The sequence below is a fragment of the Arvicola amphibius genome, chromosome 6, assembly GCF_903992535.2.
Source record: "Arvicola amphibius chromosome 6, mArvAmp1.2, whole genome shotgun sequence".
Classification (NCBI taxonomy): Eukaryota; Metazoa; Chordata; class Mammalia; order Rodentia; family Cricetidae; genus Arvicola; species Arvicola amphibius.
In genome coordinates, this window is record NC_052052.2 from 139,865,271 (window position 1) to 139,887,542 (window position 22,272).

At 42.1% G+C, this 22,272-nt stretch overlaps 1 protein-coding gene across 6 annotated transcripts in view; it reads left to right on the forward strand.

Moving 5' to 3' along the window:
* Positions 1 to 22,272, forward strand: part of Hivep1 (HIVEP zinc finger 1) — a 141,010-nt gene that overhangs the window by 116,593 nt on the left and 2,145 nt on the right. For all 6 annotated transcript variants that reach the window (XM_038333075.1, XM_038333074.1, XM_038333076.1 and 3 more), the window contains 3 exons: positions 183 to 358; positions 3,498 to 3,599; positions 20,676 to 21,181. In XM_038333075.1, coding sequence (XP_038189003.1) covers positions 183 to 358; positions 3,498 to 3,599; positions 20,676 to 21,181 — 784 coding nt within the window. The remainder of the gene's footprint in view (positions 1 to 182; positions 359 to 3,497; positions 3,600 to 20,675; positions 21,182 to 22,272) is intronic.

Below are 22,272 nucleotides of genomic sequence, written 5' to 3' on the forward strand. Positions count from 1 at the left end.
AACCAGCTGTCAGAACTTTAGATGTGATGCAGAAACTGGGAATCTTCTTTCTTAAATGTACATAAAATCGTTGTAGAGTGTGTATAAAAGTTGTGCTTCATTTTTTAGGTTGCGTTTTCATCAATTTTTTTCTCAAAGACACAGTGTCCAATTTCCCTGCTCATTTTTCCCCTTTAAATTAGATACAAGTCAAATGAGGAGTATGTATACGTCCGAGGCAGGGGAAGAGGAAAGTACATATGCGAAGAATGTGGAATACGGTGTAAGAAACCGAGCATGTTAAAGAAACACATACGTACCCACACAGATGTCCGCCCCTACCACTGCACCTACTGCAACTTCTCCTTCAAGACGAAAGGTAGGACAGGGCTTGCTGCCACTGCTGTCCTGTGCCTTTCTGCGGGGAGGCCAGGTTGTCTCTGCTACTAAGTTACATCTTACCAGCTCTGGAGTGTTTGTTCCTTATGTTTCTAGACCCTTGAGGAAAATATGTCTAATTACAGGGTTTTAGAATATATAAAGTAAAAGTAATGTTTTAAAAGGATCAGCTATTTCGTTTTACCTTTTATTCCTTAACAATGACTGACATGTTTTCAGAATCCTTACTTTGGGGCTGAAGAAGGAAATAAGTTTTTGCAATCTCAAGTAAATTCATTTAGAGTCAAAAATATTCAAGAAGAGTTTTAAATAATAAACAGAATACATCTTCATAATCATTCATATTATTTGATTATTTGATTTTAGCCATAAATAGCTATCTTTTATGATAAACTTTAACCCAAATAACATTAAATTTCAGTTTTAAAGTTTTTAAACTTTTCTACTACTAAATTTTTTAATGGACTCTCAAAAATAGTCATTAAGATTGTGTTTGGCATGCTTCTGTTTTATGTTTACTTAAAGCATAGCCTTCAGGTGAAGTAGTTTTACCCTGCACAGGTTTCCTGTTATGTGTAATAAATATGCTATTATAAAATGTGTGCTCATGTTCACAGATCCTTATGTAACAAGTCATTAAAGATAGTGGTTTCACAAAGTAAGGCTTCCTTCAGCAACACATCTAATCACGGGCATGTCTGACTTACATAGCAGTGCCCATAAAAAAATGATCATTTTATTGAAACTGTCTTTGTTCCATTCGAGTTCACATTTGCCTGTGTTGTTTGCTGCTATTTTTGCACTGGCTGTCTTTATCAGTCATCTCTGTAGCCTGTTTTGGTGCATTTCTGGCTTAGATTTATTGGCATTTAAATAAAGTTGCAGCTGTATCAACTGAGTGTCTTTATGCTATCTCAGACAACAGTGATTTCTTAAGAAGGATCTAGAGAAACAAAGTTCTCTTCAGAAAACTTTGAACAGCTCTGGAGAGTTTCAAGCAAGCCTGGGGGAGAGAGGAGTCCTCAGTCATGAACTCTCTGCTAGTGATGTAGGTCTCCCTCCCCCTGGAGATGGTCAGGGAGGCAGCAGTCAGGATCAGTCCTCAGTATTGCCTGAAAATGAGGACCTTTGAACCGTTCACTGCTCTTTTATCGGTAGACACTGATTTAAGAAGTGTCTGTTAGCTTGGGTTGTGAGAAGAGGAACATGTTTACAAGGCTAACCTTAATAAAACCTTACCACACATATAACACTGTTGCTGAGAGGATCAAGGTACAACCTGGAACGCTACATCCTGTACATATAAACACGTAGGTTTTGTCTTGTTAAACTATTCAGGGAGTTAATCGGTAACTGTGAGAGAATATTAAGAACTTAAATTCCCAAATCCACCCACGTACAGTTTTATATTAGTTTCTTAGTGCATACCTTGCTCCGTCTGTCTGTCTGTCTGTCTGTCTGTCTTGGAAACCAAAGCTTTTTGAAAGTGAACTACTAGTGAGCCTTTTAATTTCCCTTAGATATTGTACTACTACGAAAGCATTTGGGCTTAGACATGGAGATCTCAGCCACAGCAAGATGGCTTTTAACCACTTGCTTATTGATTTATTTACTTTTGAGTGGGAAGACTTTGACACTTCAAATGGGAAGACTTTGACACTTCAAAAAAAGTAAAGGCTTATATAATAAATACCACTTTGCCTTGTGTGTCTTAATTACGCTTAACATTCTGCCATATTTCTCAGTGTAATGTAAATGCCAGCCACAGGCAGACCATGTAAGCCCGGTGTTATCTGTGGGGTACCCCTGGCAGCAGCTAATACCTCTTAGTGACCATGTGCTGCTGCAGGAGCATCTTAGACTTGAACTTCTTAAGCACTTGGCTTTAGGGTGCTGTGTGGTTGTTTGGCAAGAATATGCCAGGTAGTGCCTGAATCGTCATGTACAACTGTGACTAACTCCACAAATTCTGCATCTACCAAGAAACTGAAGCTGTATAAATCCAACAGATTTGCACGGGCTTTCAATACAGACCACATTTAGAACAAGGATTCCAACGTTTTAAGCACTTCTAATTTTTCCCTGCGCCAAAATTCAGTATTTAAATTTTGCTCTGTGTTTTCTCAAAAGAAATAGTGTGCCCTTATCAGCAGTGTCTTTGGTGTAGCACCGTCCACTCAGGATGTCTGGGGTCCTTGGGAGACCCTTAGCTGCTCATTGTCATCCATGGTCACTCCAGACAGGTGTTCCCTGTGCACCTGAGATAGCTCACACAGGTGGCTGTGTCAGCTACCAGAGCAGATAGCCTAGCACTGCTAGGCTCATGAGGTGACAGTGCTGAGTAGGTTCTCTATTCTGTGCCTTGCACATGCTATTGATGATGCTCAAAAGCAACCCAGAATAGTCATCAAAGGTCCAAACTTTAAAGCTGTAAATGCCTGGGTACCGGAAATAAAAAAGAAACTAAAAGCTAACATGGTAGGGAGATCATTAAAACATCATAGGGGAGTCAAGACAATATTCATGCCTTTAGGTCTGGGGTTTAATGCCTGTCAAGGCCCCTAAAATACACCTGACCCTCCTTTCCATTGACTTTGGGCCATATGAGAAATAAACATGTCCTGAAATTGTTAAGGTTCCAGGTTGAAAACTCTTATAGAGGTCCTTCTACAACTTGGGATCCTTAGGTCTCTGTGGAAGACCATATTACAGAAGATGGGCTTCAAATTAAAATGTAAACACATACAGGGAAGTGAGCTGCTTTGAGAGCCAGCAGACACAGCTAGTGGACAAGTTACTCTCCAGGAACTGAAGGAGGCATGGAGTGTGCACATTCTTAGGAAATCAGAACTACAGAATAGTTCCCAACAGACACAAGTAGCTACCACCACAATAGACAAGACAGATTTGAAAACAAAGTGCTATCTGTCACTAGCAAATATAAAAGTCATTGCAACTAACTATAAATTCCAGTGTTTTCTTTCATACAGTCTTAGTTGTTGGAATTGTTAAGCCCTGTGTATATGTTTGTTTGAAGCAAGAATAGAGTTTTCCAGAGTTGACAAATGCAATGGCAGAATAATACTGCATAAGTTTAATAAACATTCTTTTCCTTTAAGGAAATCTGACAAAACACATGAAGTCCAAGGCACATAGCAAGAAGTGTGTGGATTTGGGCATCTCGGTGGGTTTGATAGACGAGCAAGACACGGAAGAGTCAGGTAAGCCTTCAGGGGTGGTTTTCAGTGTGTTTTTTACAGCGTGTCAGTTATCTCGCATACCCACCCCTTTTTATTTACCTCTGCGGTAGACTCCTGACCAGTGTTTTCATCCGCAGTTTTCCACCTGCTTCTCCTGCCCCACTATGGAAGAGTTAACATACAGAACCAGAAGCTTACTCTTAAGTGCTTGATTAACCTTCCCAAAGCATGTGTCTGGTCATGCTGGTCTTTGGCCAATGTTTTGAATTGATGACTTGCATTTGCCAATATAAAGTACAAGTCACTTGAGAGTCCTTAGAATACTATCTGCTTCCTCTTCCTTTTCTCATTGTCACCCAGGCTGACACTCGAATGTCCTGTGTAGAGGACCGTCTCCCTTGTTCATGCCCCCCATGGCACCCTGCCTTCCTTACCCCTGTCCCAGCCTGCACTAGTCACATTGTTGCTTCATTTAAACTGCAACAGGACCCTGTGCAGTTCGGAAACCGTGTCTAATTTTCCCTTGCATGGCTCCTGCCAGAAACCTTTTCCTTCTCTGACCTCCTTGTTCTTAGGTGTTTCCTCTGAAAGCCTTTGACCCATCTTCTTTGTGTGATTATTATTCTGGCTCCCCCTCTCCCTGTTGAGCTGCTGCAGTATGCAGTGTGGCATGAATGGAGCCCACTGCCTAGTTGTCTGCTTCTCTGACACTCAGCATTTAGCTCAGAGCCTGGAGGTCACCCTGCTCCTGGTATTGGCAGATGCTACGAGTGTGGCTTAACTTAGTGGTACAGTGCCTGCGTGGCATGCTGGGGGCCTGGGTTCAGTCTCTCATACCTCCCTAATGAAAAGAACAAGAAAGCAGCACTGTAAGCATTTGAGGATAAAACAATTTACCTGTTGAAAACATTGTTTTGAAATGGCATTTTTCCCTTAATACTGTTATAACAAGCATAGATAATTACAGTTTAGAGGGAAAAACTTTTAATCTATTTTGCCCAGAGTATATAAATATATTTCTGTGAAGTTTCTGTTCTTAACTCAAGAATTTATCAACTTATTTAATCCAACTTTTTTTTTTTTTTTTTTTTTTTTTTTTTTTTTTTTTTTTTTTTTTTTTGGTTTTTCGAGACAGGGTTTCTCTGCAGCTTTAGAGCCTGTCCTGGAACTAGCTCTTGTAGACCAGGCTGGTCTCGAACTCACAGAGATCCGCCTGCCTCTGCCTCCCGAGTGCTGGGATTAAAGGCGTGCGCCACCACCGCCCGGCTTTAATCCAACTTTTCAACCAGTAATAGACTGAGTGAATCATCCTGAATTAATTTCTAAATGTGCAAGAGCAATGACGTGGTCTAGGTAGTAAGAGCAATTCTAATTTAAAGAGGAAGGAGGAGTGTGTAAGAATTGAGTGAGGCTGTTTACCCACCATTGACTAGAGCAGGTGCAGAGTCAAGGCTGTAACAAGCCATGCTGTGCCGTGCACACTGCTGTGTTTTACTTCAAGATGAGCCTTAGGGGAGTAGGTAACATGTGCAGGTGCTTCTGAATTCTCAAGGGAAGCTGGTACTTACAACCTAAACCCACAAAGAAGCGTAGTTCTGTGGATTACACATTGCCAGGTGGACTGACTCTAGCCCACGGACCTGTCTACCCACTCCTGGGTGGGCTGACTCTAGCCCATGGACCTGCCTATTGGGCTGATTGACTTGATAGCCCACGGACCTATTTACCCATTCCTAGGTGGATTGATCTGCTAGCCCATGGACCTGTCTACCCATTCCTGGGTGGATTGACTTGCCAGTCCACAGACATACCTGCCCATTTCTAGGTAGATTGACTTGCTAGCTCACAAATATATCTACCCGTTGGCTTTCATATTTTCTTCTCATTCCAAAGCTGACCTTAGGATCTAACTCAAAGTTTATAGCATGGCTCCCTGTTAAGACAAAACAAGCTCCTTTTACCAGTTGGTCTTTTTTCAGTTTGTGTTTTTTCAGATTACTGTATTTATGGTAAGTGTACTTAGCTTTGTCTGCTTCCATCAAATAGTAAAACATAGTGTGCAAGTACTAAATGAATCCCGAGTGCTGTGTCATGTGGCGGGGGGCTTACAATTCTCTATCACTCTGCCAACAATTACAGTCTTCCCTTTGGCTTTATTGTAGGCTTACAGTGTAAGTAAAATAAAATAGGTAGTTGTTTTAAACTGTTTATCTTGCTTTTTCAATTATTCTATTTTTTTCCATTTAAAAACATTTTAAGTACATCTGTGCTCATGTTCGAGATGGTGTTTATAAATATTTTAAATGCATATGTGATCATAGCTGATCAGTAAATTTTTCAGAGTACCTCATGCTCCCTTGATTTGCTCCAGCAGGTTTCCTCCCCCATCACAGACAGGACGATTTCCCTTCAATTCATTTAATACATATTCTATATAGATGAACGGTATATGGTTTTCTTCATGCTGGTGGTTTTAATTTGCAGAAAAAAACAGCACTTTGATGTAGCTACATAGCATAGTGTCTATTCTTACAACATTGTTTTCCAGAAGGAGCCTGCCATTCCCCCTCCTCTCGAGTATATCACTGTCTGGATTCGACAGTTGGACAGTCGGCCCAATGGACAGACAAGGGTTGTGTTTTCTTAATGACTGGTGTTTGGCCTCAGTCTTCCTCCAGAGCTCTCACTCCATTAAGATGGTGATAGTTACAGACGGGTGATAGGGTCTGTGTGTGGAGGTACAGGTTGGGTGTGGCATAGGAAGAGGAAGTGAGGTGTGCAGTTCTGTCACTTCCTGCCTTATTCCCTTGAGTCAGGGTCTCACTGAACCTGGAATTACACTGGTATCCAACAAGCCCCAGCCATCCTCCTGTCTCTGCGCCCCCGCCTCTGCAATGGCATAAAGGTTAAAAGTGTATGCATGTCTGGTGTCCTAGGGAGGTTTCTTTGCTGTGATAAAACACCGAGCAAAAGCAACTTGGGGAAGAAATGTTTTATTTCAGCTTTACAGCTTATAGTCCATTGTAAAACTCAAGGCAGGAATTCCAGAGAGAAATCTAGATGGGTGGAACTGAAGCAGAGGCCAGAGAGGAATGCTGCCAGCCTGCTCCCCATGTCTTGCTCAACCTGTTTTCTTACACAACACTGAACAAGTTGCCCACGGGTGGCATCACCCATAGTAGGCCTAGCTCTCCCACATCAACCATTAATCAAGAAAATGCCTCCGGGCTTGCCTACAGCCCAATCTGATGGAGGTATTTTCTCAGTTGAGGTTCTTTCTTCCCAGATAGCCCGAACTTGTGTTGAGTCGACAAGAAAACTAACCATGCCTGGATTGTGTATGTGCTCTGTGATCTGACCATAGGTCTACATGCTTGTATTGGAAGCTCTCTGACTGCCTGAGATCTCTCTGGCACTATAGATTGAGATTTTGCTCACTAGCTTTCTAAATGTTGAGTGAGCAGGACTCAGAAACTTTCATTGTAGGGCTCTTTGTCCGGAGGCTGTGCCAGTTGTTAGCCTCCCAGTAGCCTGGAATATGCTGGATATTCTTTTTCCATATCTTTGGCTGGTGCCTCCGTCTCTCCAGCCTCTCCAGATGTTTCCCAGGGTGGAGGCCTCTGACCTTCTCTTTCCTCTGCCGTTGCTCACTCCCACAGGTCTTCTCCAGTCTTTTGTTTATTCTCTGCAAACTTGGGACCCGTCTCTGCTTGGCTGTCTAGTAGATATTCAGATTAACATATCCCACACGCCCCTCCCCCATTTCCCCTACGAAGAGGCGTACTTCCTCCCTGTGAGTTCTCTCAGCTGTGTCACCACAAATCTTGAAGTTGTCTTGATAGCCATGTTTTTCCCATTTTTCCTCTAATATATTCGTAAAACCTCTTGGTGCTTCCAAGAAAATGTCTTCCGGCGGCTGGAGAGAGGTCCAGCAATTACGAACACTGCTACTTTCCAGAGGACTAAAGTTTAGTTCCCAGCTCCCACCTCTGGTGTCTCTCAACCACCTGTAACTCCGGTTTCAAGGGATCTAACTACTGTCCTGGCTGCTGTAGGCATCTACACATGTTACACACTGTGTGTGTAGGTCGGGGCCCACAAACATCTTCACATTTTTGTTCACTACCTAGTGGCAGTAGATAGTAAACAGTTGTTGATTGAATTAATGATGAGGGAGAAATGCCATATGATCGAATAGGAAATACTTGGTTATTAGTGCTTGAACAAGTTGTAATCAAATGGTAATTGTAATATACTATTTAATAATTTAATAACCCTCACTGTCTGTAATGTCTCAGTTACAAGTCCAGATTAACATTAGATATTACAAAGGTATGATATGTGTGTGTTTTAATTTGTTGGGTTTTGGTCACTGGATCTAAATACCAGACGTTTTAAGTCTCTAACATTGCATCTACTCGTCTGTGATAATGCTCTCTCCAGGTTAGTAAAGATATGCTCCATTTTCTCCAGTAACTTCTACAGAGAAAATTTGTTCTTTTAGACTGTTGACAATTTGGGGACATTCAAAGCTGATTAAGTCAGGGCCTGTCCCTTCCCTTACTCCATTCTGTGGGAAATAGTGCTCTCTCTAACTTAGTAAAGAACAAGATTCCAAATTAGTCTTTATGCATTTATGTATCTATACATAAAATTGGAGTCACCAAAGGACACCAAATCTGCTCTTCACCCGAAGGGGAAATTCTACCTGTCAGAGAGAAAGGTATCGGATCCCTTGAGCTGCTCTGTTAATAAAACCACCCACCTACTTAGGATTTCCTCTGTCACACTAATCACTACTAGTTTAACACAGGGCAGTGTTAAACTAAAGCAGCAGTACCACCTATTAGTGTCATCACTACCTTGAAGAATGCGAACCCCAGGGCACAGGTGAAGAGCCAAATGATCTTTGCTCCACATTTCTAGAGCAATTGAGAAAATAAAATTATGCAAGATTTAAGCAAATAAGCAGGATTTGTGGGTCTAAAGAGACTGCAAGGACTTCAGTTGATGTGAAAATAAAAAAGCAAATCAAAAGAAACAACATACATAATTTTAGCTATTTAGAATAAATACTGACAAGGGATATCTAACCAGCAGTGATCTTCAGGTGTGATGCATGAAGCAGTTGATCTTCACTGCCCCAGCAGAAACCCTGAAGATGTCAAGGATCGCATCAATGAGAAGTCAAATTTAAATCTCAAACAGATTTTTCCCACTCAGAATTCCCTTGCACAGTGTTCCAGGTCTGCCACCCCTTCCCTGATTGTGACTCACTCTGCCTGTTGCATCCTCCTCTGTCATTCCGAAGTCCTTTTCTTCCTCCAATTTGGGCACCTTTGCTTCAAAAGACTCTTGTCTAGAAGGCTTAAGTTGTTTATCCCCACACCAAGACATTTTTCAATAAAGCTTTGGAAGGGTAAGTCTACCAGGCCTTCCTTCTGGGATACCCTGGGCCTTGCCATTGAGCCACATCTGACCCCCCCCCCCCCATATCTAAGCCATGGAGCTCTTGAGGACAGATGTGTTTGTACTTGTCTGTGCAGTGAAGAGGTGGTGAATAGGTCCCAAAGGCCCGAGTACATATCATCACTGTCACCACCACGCAGCCCCTCGCTGTTCCCAGGGCTGTGGTTAGGGTGTCTTTTCCTCCCTCCACTACTGAAGGTAGAACTCAGGGCTTCATATAGGCTAGGGACATGCTGTACCCTCAGTCTACCCTTCAGCCCTCAGAGGCCTCTGTCCTGGCTTAGACTTATTCCTTCTATGAGAAATCAGGCTGATCTTAGCCAAAGCTGAAGTAACCCAGTGAGTTCCTTCTTCCCCTGGGTTTGTGCCTCAATACAGGTGAACTTTTGTCATTTAATTCTGACAGCAGATCACAACTATCCACTGTGGAATGCAGTAGTTTAAAAAAAGCAGCCAGACTGAGCCATATGTTCTTTCAGAAGCCAGAACCAGGAAGCCCAAGTCTGGCGTATCTGGAAAGTTGTGAGGTCATCTTGAGAACGGTGGCACCCTATGTCCTTGCTACATGGCAGGCTCAGGACGGGCAGATCTCCTGAACTCAGAAGTTTTCAGGCCAGCCTGGGCAATAGGGATAGCCTATCTCAATAAAATAAACACAATTAAAAATCCCTAAGCGAAAGGTTTTGTTTCCCTAGAAGGTGGCAGCAGGCTGGTAGTTACATCAGCAATGGGATCCTGTGGTTCTTAAAGAAGGATAGACTGTTAGGCAACTGCAGAGTTGGCTCAGTCGGTAAAGTGTTTGCTTCACAATAAGAGGACCTGAGTTCAAATCCCCAGAACCAACCTAAATGCTACGTGTGGCAGTGCGTGCCTGTAATCCCAGGGGCTTGCTGGCCGGTCAGTGCAGCTGAAACAGCAAACAGTGACATTGTCTCTGACGATAAGCAGTCCAGGAAGAAAACTGACACTGACCTCTGGTAGGTGAGAACAGCCACACACATTTGCACATATATATGTACACCACACACACACACACACACACACACACACACACACACACACAAAGAAACAAGAAAATTAAGAAAGATCTGGCACATTTTGTATACACCCATGAAAGTCACCTTACACATAAGGGCTGGGAGGACACATGAAAGTGCACCTCCACGTTTAGATCTTGATTATTACAGACATGGGAAATGGGGAAAGTCTTTAAAAGCCAACAGAAGGACAAAATCCAGGAGATCGGAATCCTCCAGAAGCCCCAGAACAGAACTTTTCCATGTAAAAGGCTCTTTTAGGGTCCTGGCTATCAAACTGCTGCTTTCTTTAGGACATAAATAATCATTATGAAGAGATGTCTGAGCTTTTCTTCATTAAATGAAGACGTGTTAGACACTAAGATGCACCTGCATGTTTTCTGCTCTTCATTGTTTAAACACCATCACCATTTGATAATCTCTTGGCCAGCTGCACAGCTCTCTGGGAAAAGTTGAGGTTTATAAGTATGCTTCCATTGAGTTATTCCTTTACAGTTGCCTTGTTTTGTTTGTTGTTGAGACTGACTTTTTATTTTTTAGATTATGTGTATGCATGTTTGTCTGTTTGTAGGTGTGTGCATGTGTGTGCAATGCTCTTGAGACTAGAAAAGACACTGGATCCCTTGGCGCTAGAGTTACAGGAAAGCTGCTTAACATGGGTGCCATGACTTGAACTCTGGTCCTCTGCAAGAGCAGCACATGCTCTCTGGCCCCTGGGCAGTTTTCACTGAAGGTTTTTCCTTTACATTTCTCCCAGCTGAGCTTCATTGTCTTGAAGGTGTTACTATCTGAGTATTCTGTGGATCCTATAGCTGTGTTCTTTTGTGCCAGTAGCACTGCCCAAGTTATCAGTTGATAATTTTTTCTTATGCACATTCTCTATTGACAGCATTCATGAAGGTCTCGGTGACATGGGGTAAGGCAGGGCCAGAGATTCTGAGCTTCATGACTCTACCTGCCTTAGCAAGAGTGGGCTTCCTAGCTTCCCCTTTCTTCCTCTGTTACATGAATCCATGACCATGTTCTCAGCGGAGCAAACTCAAGGGTGGCGAATCAAGCAGAGTTGAATATACATTTTTGTACACCAGCCATTTTAATTTGGACATTTGAAATTTAGAAATTGTTTCCACTTAGCTTAAAATTAGCAATGTAAGCTGTAATTATAGTATATGCTTATGAAAAGTTCAAGCCCTCATACTGCACATTTCTATATTCTTGCCATATAAAATTATATGGCCTCAGGAATTTTGCCTTTGTGTTTTGAGGGTCATAAGGAATAAGGAATAGGTCTTAGTTTGCTCCTTTGTGTTAGAAATGGGGCCACCAGCAATTTGCTTTTCAGCCTTTGATCCAAAGAATGTTTTCATCAACAGAGTGCTAGACTTCAGCACAAGGAATGTTAATGTGTGCCCTCAGCTGCCACCACAGGGACAACAGCCTCAAAGGGCAAGTGCAGGGAGAACCATGCTTTTCAATGGAATTTTAAGTACTGACCTATATGCATGAGATAATGATTCAGACCACAGCTTTAAAAGCCTGTATCATGTTAACCCTTAGAAACAATTAGTGAATTTTATAAAAGTACTAGCAGCATTTTTCTTCTAAACGAGGCCTATAGATGGCCAACACTGGGATTCTTATACAAACACCCATTGCTTTTAAGAAAAGTTTCTTTGTAGGATAAGTAACCATAATGGCCCTTAAGATGTATACTTAATGCAGTGTTGATAGCAATTATTTATGAACAACACAGCAAGGGTGGTCTTTTGGTTTATTGCCGAAAGCTAACAGATCTGCAGTCTGGCCTGCTGTGTTCATATAGGTTGTTTTCATAATTTAAATAGAACTATTATTCACAAGCTGTACAAAACTGTTCCCCTGGTTGCTGTTGTTTGGCTTTCAACCCAGTATTTCCTAACCCAGGAGGAAAACAAAACCAGACTAGCTCTAGTAAGGAAAGAGTTGGGGAGGGGACCCTGTCTTTTGGGCTGTTGCTGGCTCTGGCCCCAGCTCTTCCAGCAGGTGTCACTGTCTGGCAGCAATGGGGGCAGATTATGGCTCATCCAAGCAGGCTTGGGGAGAAGGTTGTTTCCCAAACACTTCCAGGAAAGTCTTGTTGCCAGCCTATGAGAGAGCATTCCCTTTGGAGAAAAAGACATTTCTACTTTAAAAATTACCTTTCCCCCCTGAAGTTAAATTGCACGTTCAAAAAAGAATAGTTTTGTGATCTAAAAATTGTGTCGTGTGTCAGAAACATTTACAATGAATGAAGAATGTATCTAAAGGAACAAATTGCATGGAGCTTTTTAAAGAGCCACTTATTTGTGAGTTTGTTAAGCAAATGTGGGTGTCCTATGTCTTTTCTACGGCTTCTAATGGCTACAGAAGGATAAAGTATAGCATTTATCTTCCTGGGGGATTAGCCTATGTTGTACACACCAAAATGAGGAATAGCTGCAATATGATAAAAAAGAAGGCAGTCTATCATGTTGGAATAGCGACAGGAGACTGGGGTTTGCATGCTGGCTTTGATGCTTTCCAGCCATATGCATAAGGGGGGTTATCTGTTAACTGTCATAGCATGGTGGCTTGATTTCAACTTGATAATATGATACATTCAACTGGACACCAGCAGCTTTTTTCTGTAAAGAGCCAGGTAGCACATATTTCAGGCATGCCCGACCATATAGTCTCTGTTATCTGTCACCATTAGCAAACTCCGGTTGTACTGTAGCATAAAAACAAGCCTGGCTGTGTCCCCACAAAACCTTTACAAGAACAGGCAGTGAGCCAAATGTGGTAGTGACCAGAGTTGCCAGGTTCTGGTAACCAAGGTCTCGAGGGTACTGTCATAGTTACTATGTTAAATAGCCCAAGCAGTTTCATAAATTCATACTTGGTGAGGTTTTTAGAGAAGTGGTCAAGTCTATGACATCTTCTCTGGATCTGATAAAAAGCCACAAACAGGGCTAGAAAGATGGTTCAGCAGTTAAGAACACTGCTCCTACAGAGGATCCAGCTTTGATTCACAGTACCCACATGATGGCTCACAGCCCTCTGTAAATCCAGTTTCAGGGAAGTACTAAGGCCTCTTCTGGCCCCCATCAGCTCTGCATTCACACAGTATACATACACAGTGCAGGCAAAACACTCATGTACATAAAAAAGTTCAAAATATTTTAAGTTTAAAAAAAAACAACCAACCAGCCACTTCTGTGGATACAACCTCTAATTCAGTGCCACCAGGCTTCTCCAGGAGCTTACCAGGCTGTTCAGGGTCCTGCTGTGAAGCTCTGTCATCAGAATATGACAGTAGAGCAGGTGTGGTTACCTGTATGAGACAAGACTGGGCCCACGGACATTCCTGGTTGAACTGTGGAGAGCTTATAAGGTTCAGCTGCCATATACGAGGCCCTTCTCCCACCTAAGCATATCTGGGAGGTGAACAGTTGTTGGGGTTGGGTTGACTCTTCTTAGTGTTATAGCTGCCCATATATATCCTGGAAATAACCCCAGTTCCAAGCAAGCTGGACATGGGGTGGGATGATTTTTGTAGTCTGCCTCTCTATGGCTCTTAAGGCTTTGTTCAGATGTCCCCAGGAGCCTGTACCTTCTGCTCAGCTATGCTACCCATCATATTATTTTATTTTATTTCAAAATACTGGCCTTGTTTGACAAATAGGTGATGATCCACTCTTCATTTGTAGATTTCCAAAACGTTGACAGTGGTCTTTCCCTTTGGGAAATTCCAGACACTGATTCTGAGAAAGAAATGCCCTTCTCTCTGAACCCTGGGACGAGAGCTTATAAGAAAAGCATGCTATCTCCTTAGGTTCTCTCTACATTTCTTTCTTTGGCTCTGTCTAGGGAGACCAGCCAGAGCAGCCATCCTGTAGTTATAACAAACCCTGGCAACTCACTCTTAAACTTTGATAGTTAGGAATATGTAGCATTATTATGAAATTAGGTTCAATTATTAGTTTACATTCTCCTTGGAGACTGTGTTTCATATAGTTCACTATGCATAATCAAATAATTATATGAGGCTTTTCATGTCTCTCCCTATAAACAAGGAGCTCGTGTGTATCTTTAATAAGCTAGCTTAATGACTATAATCTATTGTTGACCTTTCAGATCATCCTGTAGTCAGTTTTAAATGTGGCTGAATGGAAGTGTTTAGCACAGACAGCAAGGATTGAATCTCGAGTCTGACACTTGTGAGCAGTAGTGCAACAATAAAACTCATTAACTGCATTTTTCACCTGCTCTAACCCCTAATTAGTGCTTGTTTTAATTATGATCAGGTGGTGTTGCTTGTATTTAGTGCTAAAAGCTAGGTTCTCTACTAGTATAGATGGTTGGAACAAGAGTGGAGCCACGCTGCTTTCATATGTACAATTCGGTAAGAAATCCAAGGAGCAGAACACTCTTGGATGGCTAAAAACAAATGTAAAGCATCTAAGTTAGGGCAGGTACCATAATTTTCAATGCCTCGAAATTAATCAATAGAAGAGTTAGACTTTAAGAATTGACTCCTAGTAAATAGTGGCAACATGCTTCCCAGACAAGTCTTAATGTGATCACGCAGGTCTAGAGGATCTTGTCAGGTTTATGAGACAAAATCAAGACCTAGAAGCAATGACAGTTTTTTGTTAGCTTTTTTAAAAAATATTTTTCTATTATATATTATAAAACTCATGAACATTCTTTACCCAGCCTTCCTTGTGTTCGAGCCCCCTTGACCATAGCACATTTGGACACTGGAGTTGACCTTACATTACACAGGTCTAAAGTGGCATCTGCTAGGACTCTGCACTGAAAGTTTAACTGCCTTCCCTTCAGAAGTACTGAACCCCTGTGGAGGACTTTGACACCCTGCATTCCCTGTCTAGCGAATGCTGACCTTGTCAGTGGCTTCACTGTGGCCTTATTAACTGAGCTTTTCTATGGAGTTACTATCGTCATCCATCTGCCTGTGTCTGTGGACTCAGAGTCCACTCCATCCCTCCAGTCATCCCAGGCCCTGAGGCTAAATCAGTGTCTCACTCAGGTTCCAGCATTGGCCCTAGAAAGGAAGAACCCTTCAGGTCTGATCCAAACTGATTATCTTTTCTAAGTAGTTCCTTTCTTTAGGACCCACCCCCAAGAAGTTCTAACTCCAGAGTCATGCCATGCATTTCTCTTAGAACCCCTGGTCCCTTTTGCTGGAGGAACCAAGACCTAGCTGCTGGCTGGTGTACTCATTGCTACCTACTGCCACCTCTTTGTGCCTCCATCATAAGGTTTAATTAGGCAATAGATGTGTGCACGTCGGTGTACACACACACACACACACACACACACACACACCGTTTGTATACATACTGAAAGTTCCTGTTTCGTTCTGCCCCGTATTTATCTTTGCTTTTTCTGTTTCCTTCATTTTTGACTTCCTCTATGCACAGTGAGAAGCCAGGGCTACCTCTGTAATCGGCATCAGCTACAGTTGGCCGTATTGTTTCAGCTCTAGCATAAGTGGACTAGGTGTGGAGGTTCTCCCCGTGCCTCAATGAGAAAATTGCAATCATAGCTGATTGTGTGCATAGCTCTCAGCAGTCAGGCTTCACAATATGTAGTCATATCTCAGCTGGTCACGTCTTAGTGGTCAAGACCCTCCTTCCCATTGCCTTCACATGGTTGCTGAATTGTTTCCTTGCATTATATTTTTGCTCATCCCAAAATTGTTTTATATGTAACACAGCTTATTTACTGTGTATTGTACTATAGGTTGTGACAAATGTATAGGATTGTGTGCTCATATGTCCATGTAGGAGAGTTCTGTCACCTGAGACCCCATGGGTCACTTCATATAAACCTTTGCGTAACTACTCACATAGCTTCCTTTTCCAGAATGTCATGGAAAAAGCATCATAAAACACGTGTTTTTCTGTCTGGAGTCCTTGCTGCCCTGCTAAAGGACCCAAGCTCAGTTTCCATCACTCATGTCAAGGAGGGGGGCTCGAATCTACCTTTAACTCCAGCTCCAGGGGGACCCAAAGTTTCTGGCCTACTGGTATGCACTCTCCAATGTAATAATAAAAATAAATTCTTATAGTCTGTAGTTTTGTGAGTCTCACCTCTTGCATGTACTGGACTGAAACATGAAGTGCCGCATCACCGAGTCGGTGCCTCACTCTGTGGAGTCCTGAGCAGTACTCTGCCAGAGCTGCAGGCGACCTCTCATTACCCACCAGCCCACCCCGGGACAGCTGACGTGCTTCCAGCTTTTGGAGATTGTACTACAGAAACTGTCATGCAACTCTAAGTTGGGCTTTGAGCCTTAGAAGTCATACAGAAAGTCCAGCTATGTTTTGGAAACAGCCACTCAGCCATCACCTGTCATTTTCCAGCAGCAGTAGAATTTTTTACATTTTTCCTGTTTAAAGTCATTTTCCATCTACATAGACTTCTGAGCTTGTCAATTTTCTTACCCTTATTACATTATTTTTCATGTGTAGCATTTTATAGTTTTATTTTTTAATTTTCTAATGGCACTAAGGATTGTACCCAGGTCCTCTCATGCTTGCTTAGTAGGCAAGCACTCTACCACCAAGCTACATCCTGTTTCGGTTTGGAGATGGACTCTTCTGTCTCTCAAGGTGGTTTCAGAGGTTGTGATTGGTGGGGATTGGTAGTGTGTACTACCAGCCTAGTGCTATAACCTCGGGTATTCACACTATAGTTTCCATCTCTCAACTAAAGCTCCCATCAGGCATTGCATGTTGTTCATCTTTTCCCATTAAAGATTTGGATGCCTTAGTCATTATTTCAAATCTTTTATCAGTTATAAATCTGCATCATGTCATATCAATATGACTAGTTCTAGAGGCTGCTGTCTCTTTTGTATTGCCTTTTTTGTAAGCCTTGTAATTTTATGTTCCAAGTTGGACATCTTATATTACATGCTAAAGTTGTGTAAGTCATTTTCATGCTTGGAATGGACACGCTCTTCTGGCTGTGTCGTCAATGTCAAGCAGGCACCAGATTGCCTGGGAGTAACTCTGGCTGCTGCCTGTCATCATTGCCTAGAGGTTTCATGTTCATCTAAAGATACCGTGTGGTTTGTGTGGGGGTTGGTTTGCAAGAATGGTATCTGTTCAGTATTTCAGTTGATGATCTTCCTTTGGGGCTGCAAGTCAGAATCAGTCTCTGCTCTGGGCCTTCCTGAGAGCTGACTTTCCAAGCTCTTTAGCTTAGTTAGCACTGGATGCAAAAACAGAAGATAGTGCACACTTCTGTTCTCACTGGGTTCCTTACATGCACCATGTTTTTGGCTTTTTGGGCTCTAGTTGCTTAGGTTCTCTACCCCTCCCCAGGCTCGGCAATAGTGTTGTTCTTCCCACAGAGAGGCAAGTTCTGTTTCCTCCTGTTTCTTTCCCCATTGTGGTGAATGTCACCAGCATCTGAGGTCATCAGTGCTCGCCGTGTTTTACCTCACTAGATCAGACTTCTGTTTCTACAGTGGAGGGGAGAAGGGTCCGGGTGAAGTTCTTCACCTCTCCTGAGGTTGCTGCTTCTCTCCCACTTGGGGGCCAAATTGAACACTCACCACTGAGTGCCTAGACGGGCTTCATGGTGTAGGTACCTAAAGAACCCCAGAGCTGTTGACAGCTCTAGCAACACTCTTCTTGTCTGCTTCCTTGCAGACACTGTCTTGCCTTAGATTTGGGCTATTGATTGTCTTAAATTCCAGTTCTTGGTTGAGTAGGGAAAGTTATACATTTAAAGTAAGGCCTGCTTTTGTTTTTACAAAGCAGTAATTTTCAGGGTAGAGCATGATTCAGCCAAGCTAGACTTTGCAGAAAGTCAGCATGGGATGAAACCTTCCCCTTCAGCAGCCTCTTCTGGATATCCAGTTCCTTGTTGTCTTTTCTATTTCCCCATTTTCTGAGGCACCCAGAGTTTGCAGGAATTTATCCAGAAATTACTCATTCTAACATAGGCCCTGAGTAAGAGTCAACTAATTAATGTTGTTCTGTTTATTTTACTACATAGTAGTAGAACCTTGAAAACAAAGAAGAAATCTTTGCATATTTTATCTTTACCACTTTAACTGTAAAAATAACACATATCTATGATAACAAACATTCTAGTCTTTTCCATCCATTAGAAATCACCCTCCAATGCTTTGGTGCATAGTTCCTATAAGACTTTTTTCTATTAAGAATTTATTTTTGTAAGAATTTTTTTTTTTGCCATGCAGAAAGAATGCTAAAATAAATGAATGCTTGGGAAGGTCAGTAAAAATATCTACTGCATATTTCTCTGTTTGCATTTTTTTTCTAGTTTTCAAAAATTAAGAGTGGGCTCCTTTTGCCAGGGTAACACTATCGAGGAACCAGGGAATAACTGCAACCTGAGCCAGTATTTCATGTTTACATGGACACAGTAAAGAATCAGCAGCCATAATGCATAGCCTAGAACAGTTACACCAACATACTTCTTCCTGTGGCAGAATGATGCGTTCAAAGCCCCGGGGCTGAGAGGAAGTGGGACGAATGGTGTGGGTGTAGTTTATACAGTGTCAGACGTGGCAGTGGCACAACACTCCACCTGACAGTACTCGACATCCCATTTCCAAGCCGACAAGCTACTCAGTGGTTAGCAGGCAGGCCTTTGTTCAGCGCTGGACAAAGGGCTGATCCCTGTCCCCGGCAAGGCAGGGCAATCTGGGCACAATCTTATCCCACTATTCAGAATCATGCATAGGATAAAACCTATTATTTCTGGCACCCTCTGTTTAAGTTTTATATTTTTTTTTTACTGCAATCCAAAATCAAAACCAGTGTCATAGTTTAATAAAAAAAAATTTGGAGTGTATCATATACAACTAAACCATATATGGTCTAACACCCATATGGGATAGTGACCAAGAAATAGAGTTTTCCCATCTCTCCTTTAAATGTTATCTACTTTGCAAGATTTTAAATAGTGACTTTTTAAAACCAAGTTTCACATGAATGCATGAGAATTTTAACACTATCACTTGAATCATCTAGAATAGTTCTTGAAAACTGGGTAGTGTTAATGATAGTATTTTTATGTAATATTCATTTTTTTTGTAAGAAATGGGTCAAGTCATAGAAACAAGAAGACATATCATTAAATTCTGAAAAAGAAAAGGGAATTGCAGTGATGCCTCAGTGATTAAAGTGCTTGCTACACAAGCATGAGGACTGGAGCTCTGGTCCCCAGCACCATGAAAAAGCCAAGCATAGCAGCACAGGGCTCTAACCACAGCATGGGAAATAGACGTAAGCTGATCTTCCAGAGTCACCAGCAAGCCAGTCTAGCTGAAGCAAGTTCAGGTTCAGCGAAAGACCTGTCTCATAAAACACAACATGGGGAAATGATTAAGGAAGCTACTATGCCAACCTTCGGCTCTCACATGCACCTACATGGGTGATATATGCCACATACTCGCGCGCACTTGCGCGCACGCGCGCACACACACACACACACACACACACACACACACACACACACACACACACCGGCAAGGGCTTTAAATATGAGCATTATTACTAAGAAATCGTTTTAAATGTTTTCAATACAGTTAAAATTTATTTTACTAACAATTCAAATACCATCAAAGTGTGATGGTATTTTATTTTCGTATTTTTAATAAAAGGAGGTGATGCTATTACTAAGAAATCAATTAAAACATGTTTCCAATACAGTTCAAATTTAAACTATTTTACTAACAATTCAAATACCATCAAAGTGTGATGGAATTTTATTTTTTAGTAAGAGGAGGATACAGGCATATATACGGATGACATGGCCACTTCATGGTTAAGGGAAGGTTTTTATTGTAGATCTGAGGAAACAGTCAGAGGCATCTGCAAGAATCTAGAGCAGAAAAAGAAAGTGGCAGATTGAACATGGCCAACTGACTGGACCTGGCCACAAGGGAAGCAGAAGCAAAGCAGAGGAGTGGGGGTGGGGAGGACACAGAGAAAGATAGCAAGAAGGCGGCGGGGGGGGGGGGGGGGGAGGCAAGAAGAAGACAGAGTGAGAACATTGAAAATAGCAGTAAAGATCATGAGGGGATGGGGGAAGCCCATGAGCTAAAGAAGTTTAGGACACAGGAAGCAAGCCTGTGATAGCAAGGGAGTCTGAGACCAGCTTGCTATGATATGGTAATGGGCAGTACAGACAGCCATTTGTCCTTTCTGCCTTTGGGAATTTGGGAAATGGAGTTTCCTTTGAACAAAACAAGAAAATAGAAAAATGCTATGAACAGTTGATCTTTTTATATTAATTTTTTGAGGCTTTATGATCTCCAATACCTCTCACACTCTGCTTGTCCATTTCTCTTTGAAGCCTCATTTCTTGTGCCTCCCTGCTACCACAACCATGGCCCTTACCCGAATGTCCTTCCCTGAGTCCCTGCTACTAGACTGGCTGCTTCTTGTCATTCCTCTGGTGTGTGCTCTGGGTAGCCCCATCTTCTACATGCTTCAGTGTTGCCAAGCTTGTAAAAGTGAAAATGTCAAGTTTGTGTAATTGTAGAGCACAATATAACAAACCCTCTTGTTTGTCATATCAGATGAAAAGCAGAGATTCAGTTATGAGCGGTCTGGATGTGACCCTGAAGACTCTGACGGCCCAGACGAGGATGACAATGACAATGAAGAGGATGACGAGGACAGCCAGGCGGAGTCTGGGCTCTCAGCAGCACCCTCCGTCACAGCCAGCCCACAGCATCTTCCATCCAGATGTGGCCTTCAGGATCCCGGGAGTGTAGAGGAGGACCTCAGAGTTCCCAGTTGCTTCTCAGGGGTACACACAGACCCCATGGACATTCTGCCTAGAGCGTTACTCACCAAGATGACTGTTCTGAGCACAGTACAGATAGACTCCAACAGGACAGACTTAGCAGCAAAGGCCAGGCAACATACTGCAAAAGATGAGCATGAAGTAGTTCCTCATGCAGACACCTCCAGGTCCCCAGAAGTTACCCCCAGGTCTCCTGGCCATCAGATGTCTGTGGATTACCCTGAATCTGATGTTCTGAGAAGTCCTACAGCTGCTAAGACTGTTGCTTCAATACAGGTAGATGAGCGGTGGTGGGATTTGGGTTTTTTTTCTCTTATTCTATTAGGAAAACCTAATAGATTAAACCTAATAAATTAAAAAATTCATCCATGACCATATGAGTATGTACCTTTTTGTTGTTATAGCCAATGACAGAATTCATTTATATTTATTAAAGTATCTGACAAAAAAATCCACATACTGTATCCATAGCCTGTGATGCCTCTCTTAAAAATATTCCTTTATTATTTGCTTTTTAAAAATCACAATAAAATATGTATGTACCAGTTGTAAACTCATATCCTGCAACTTAAGGGTCCAGTGGTTGACTAGTTTTTCCACTAGTGTGAATATGGTATGTATACAGCATTTATCTAGATTTTGTGCTTTGTTTGCTCCCATCCACAAAAGAGCTAGTAGGCTTCAATGCAAAATTAACCTGACACAAAAATGACTCAAGCATTCATATTGTTTGGATGAGCAAACTGCTGGGAGAGCTTAGCAAACTTTCCTTGCAGAAGGAAGCTCAGGCCAGAACCCAGCTCCGGTAGGGAAAGTGTGCTGCGTGCCTCCTACCCAACAAATAATTCTCTTTGCCTCACAGTTTTCGTCCCTCTCCCAGGTGTTAAATAAGGCAATAGGCTTTATTCCTTAAAAGATGTTTCCCGCTAGAGAAAAATAAAAGCTTGTAATTTTACATTCTAGCCTAAACTAATTTAATCTGTCAGTTTAATACAGAAATTGAATTATAATGTGAATACAGCTCATATATATATATATATATATATATATATATGCAAATGAATGTATTATCAAGAAAAAGGTAGGCCGGGCGGTGGTGGCGCACGCCTTTAATCCCAGCACTCGGGAGGCAGAGGCAGACGGATCTCTGTGAGTTCGAGGCCAGCCTGGTCTACAAGAGCTAGTTCCAGGACAGGCTCCAAAGCCACAGAGAAACTCTGTCTCGAAAAACCAAAAAAAAAAAAAAAAAGAAAAAGAAAAAGAAAAAGTTAGTATTTAGATAAAATTCACGGGTGGAAGGGAGGATAGGCAAAATTCATCCCTCCCTACCATTGTGTTCTAACTGCCTGTATCTCAGCATCTTTCAC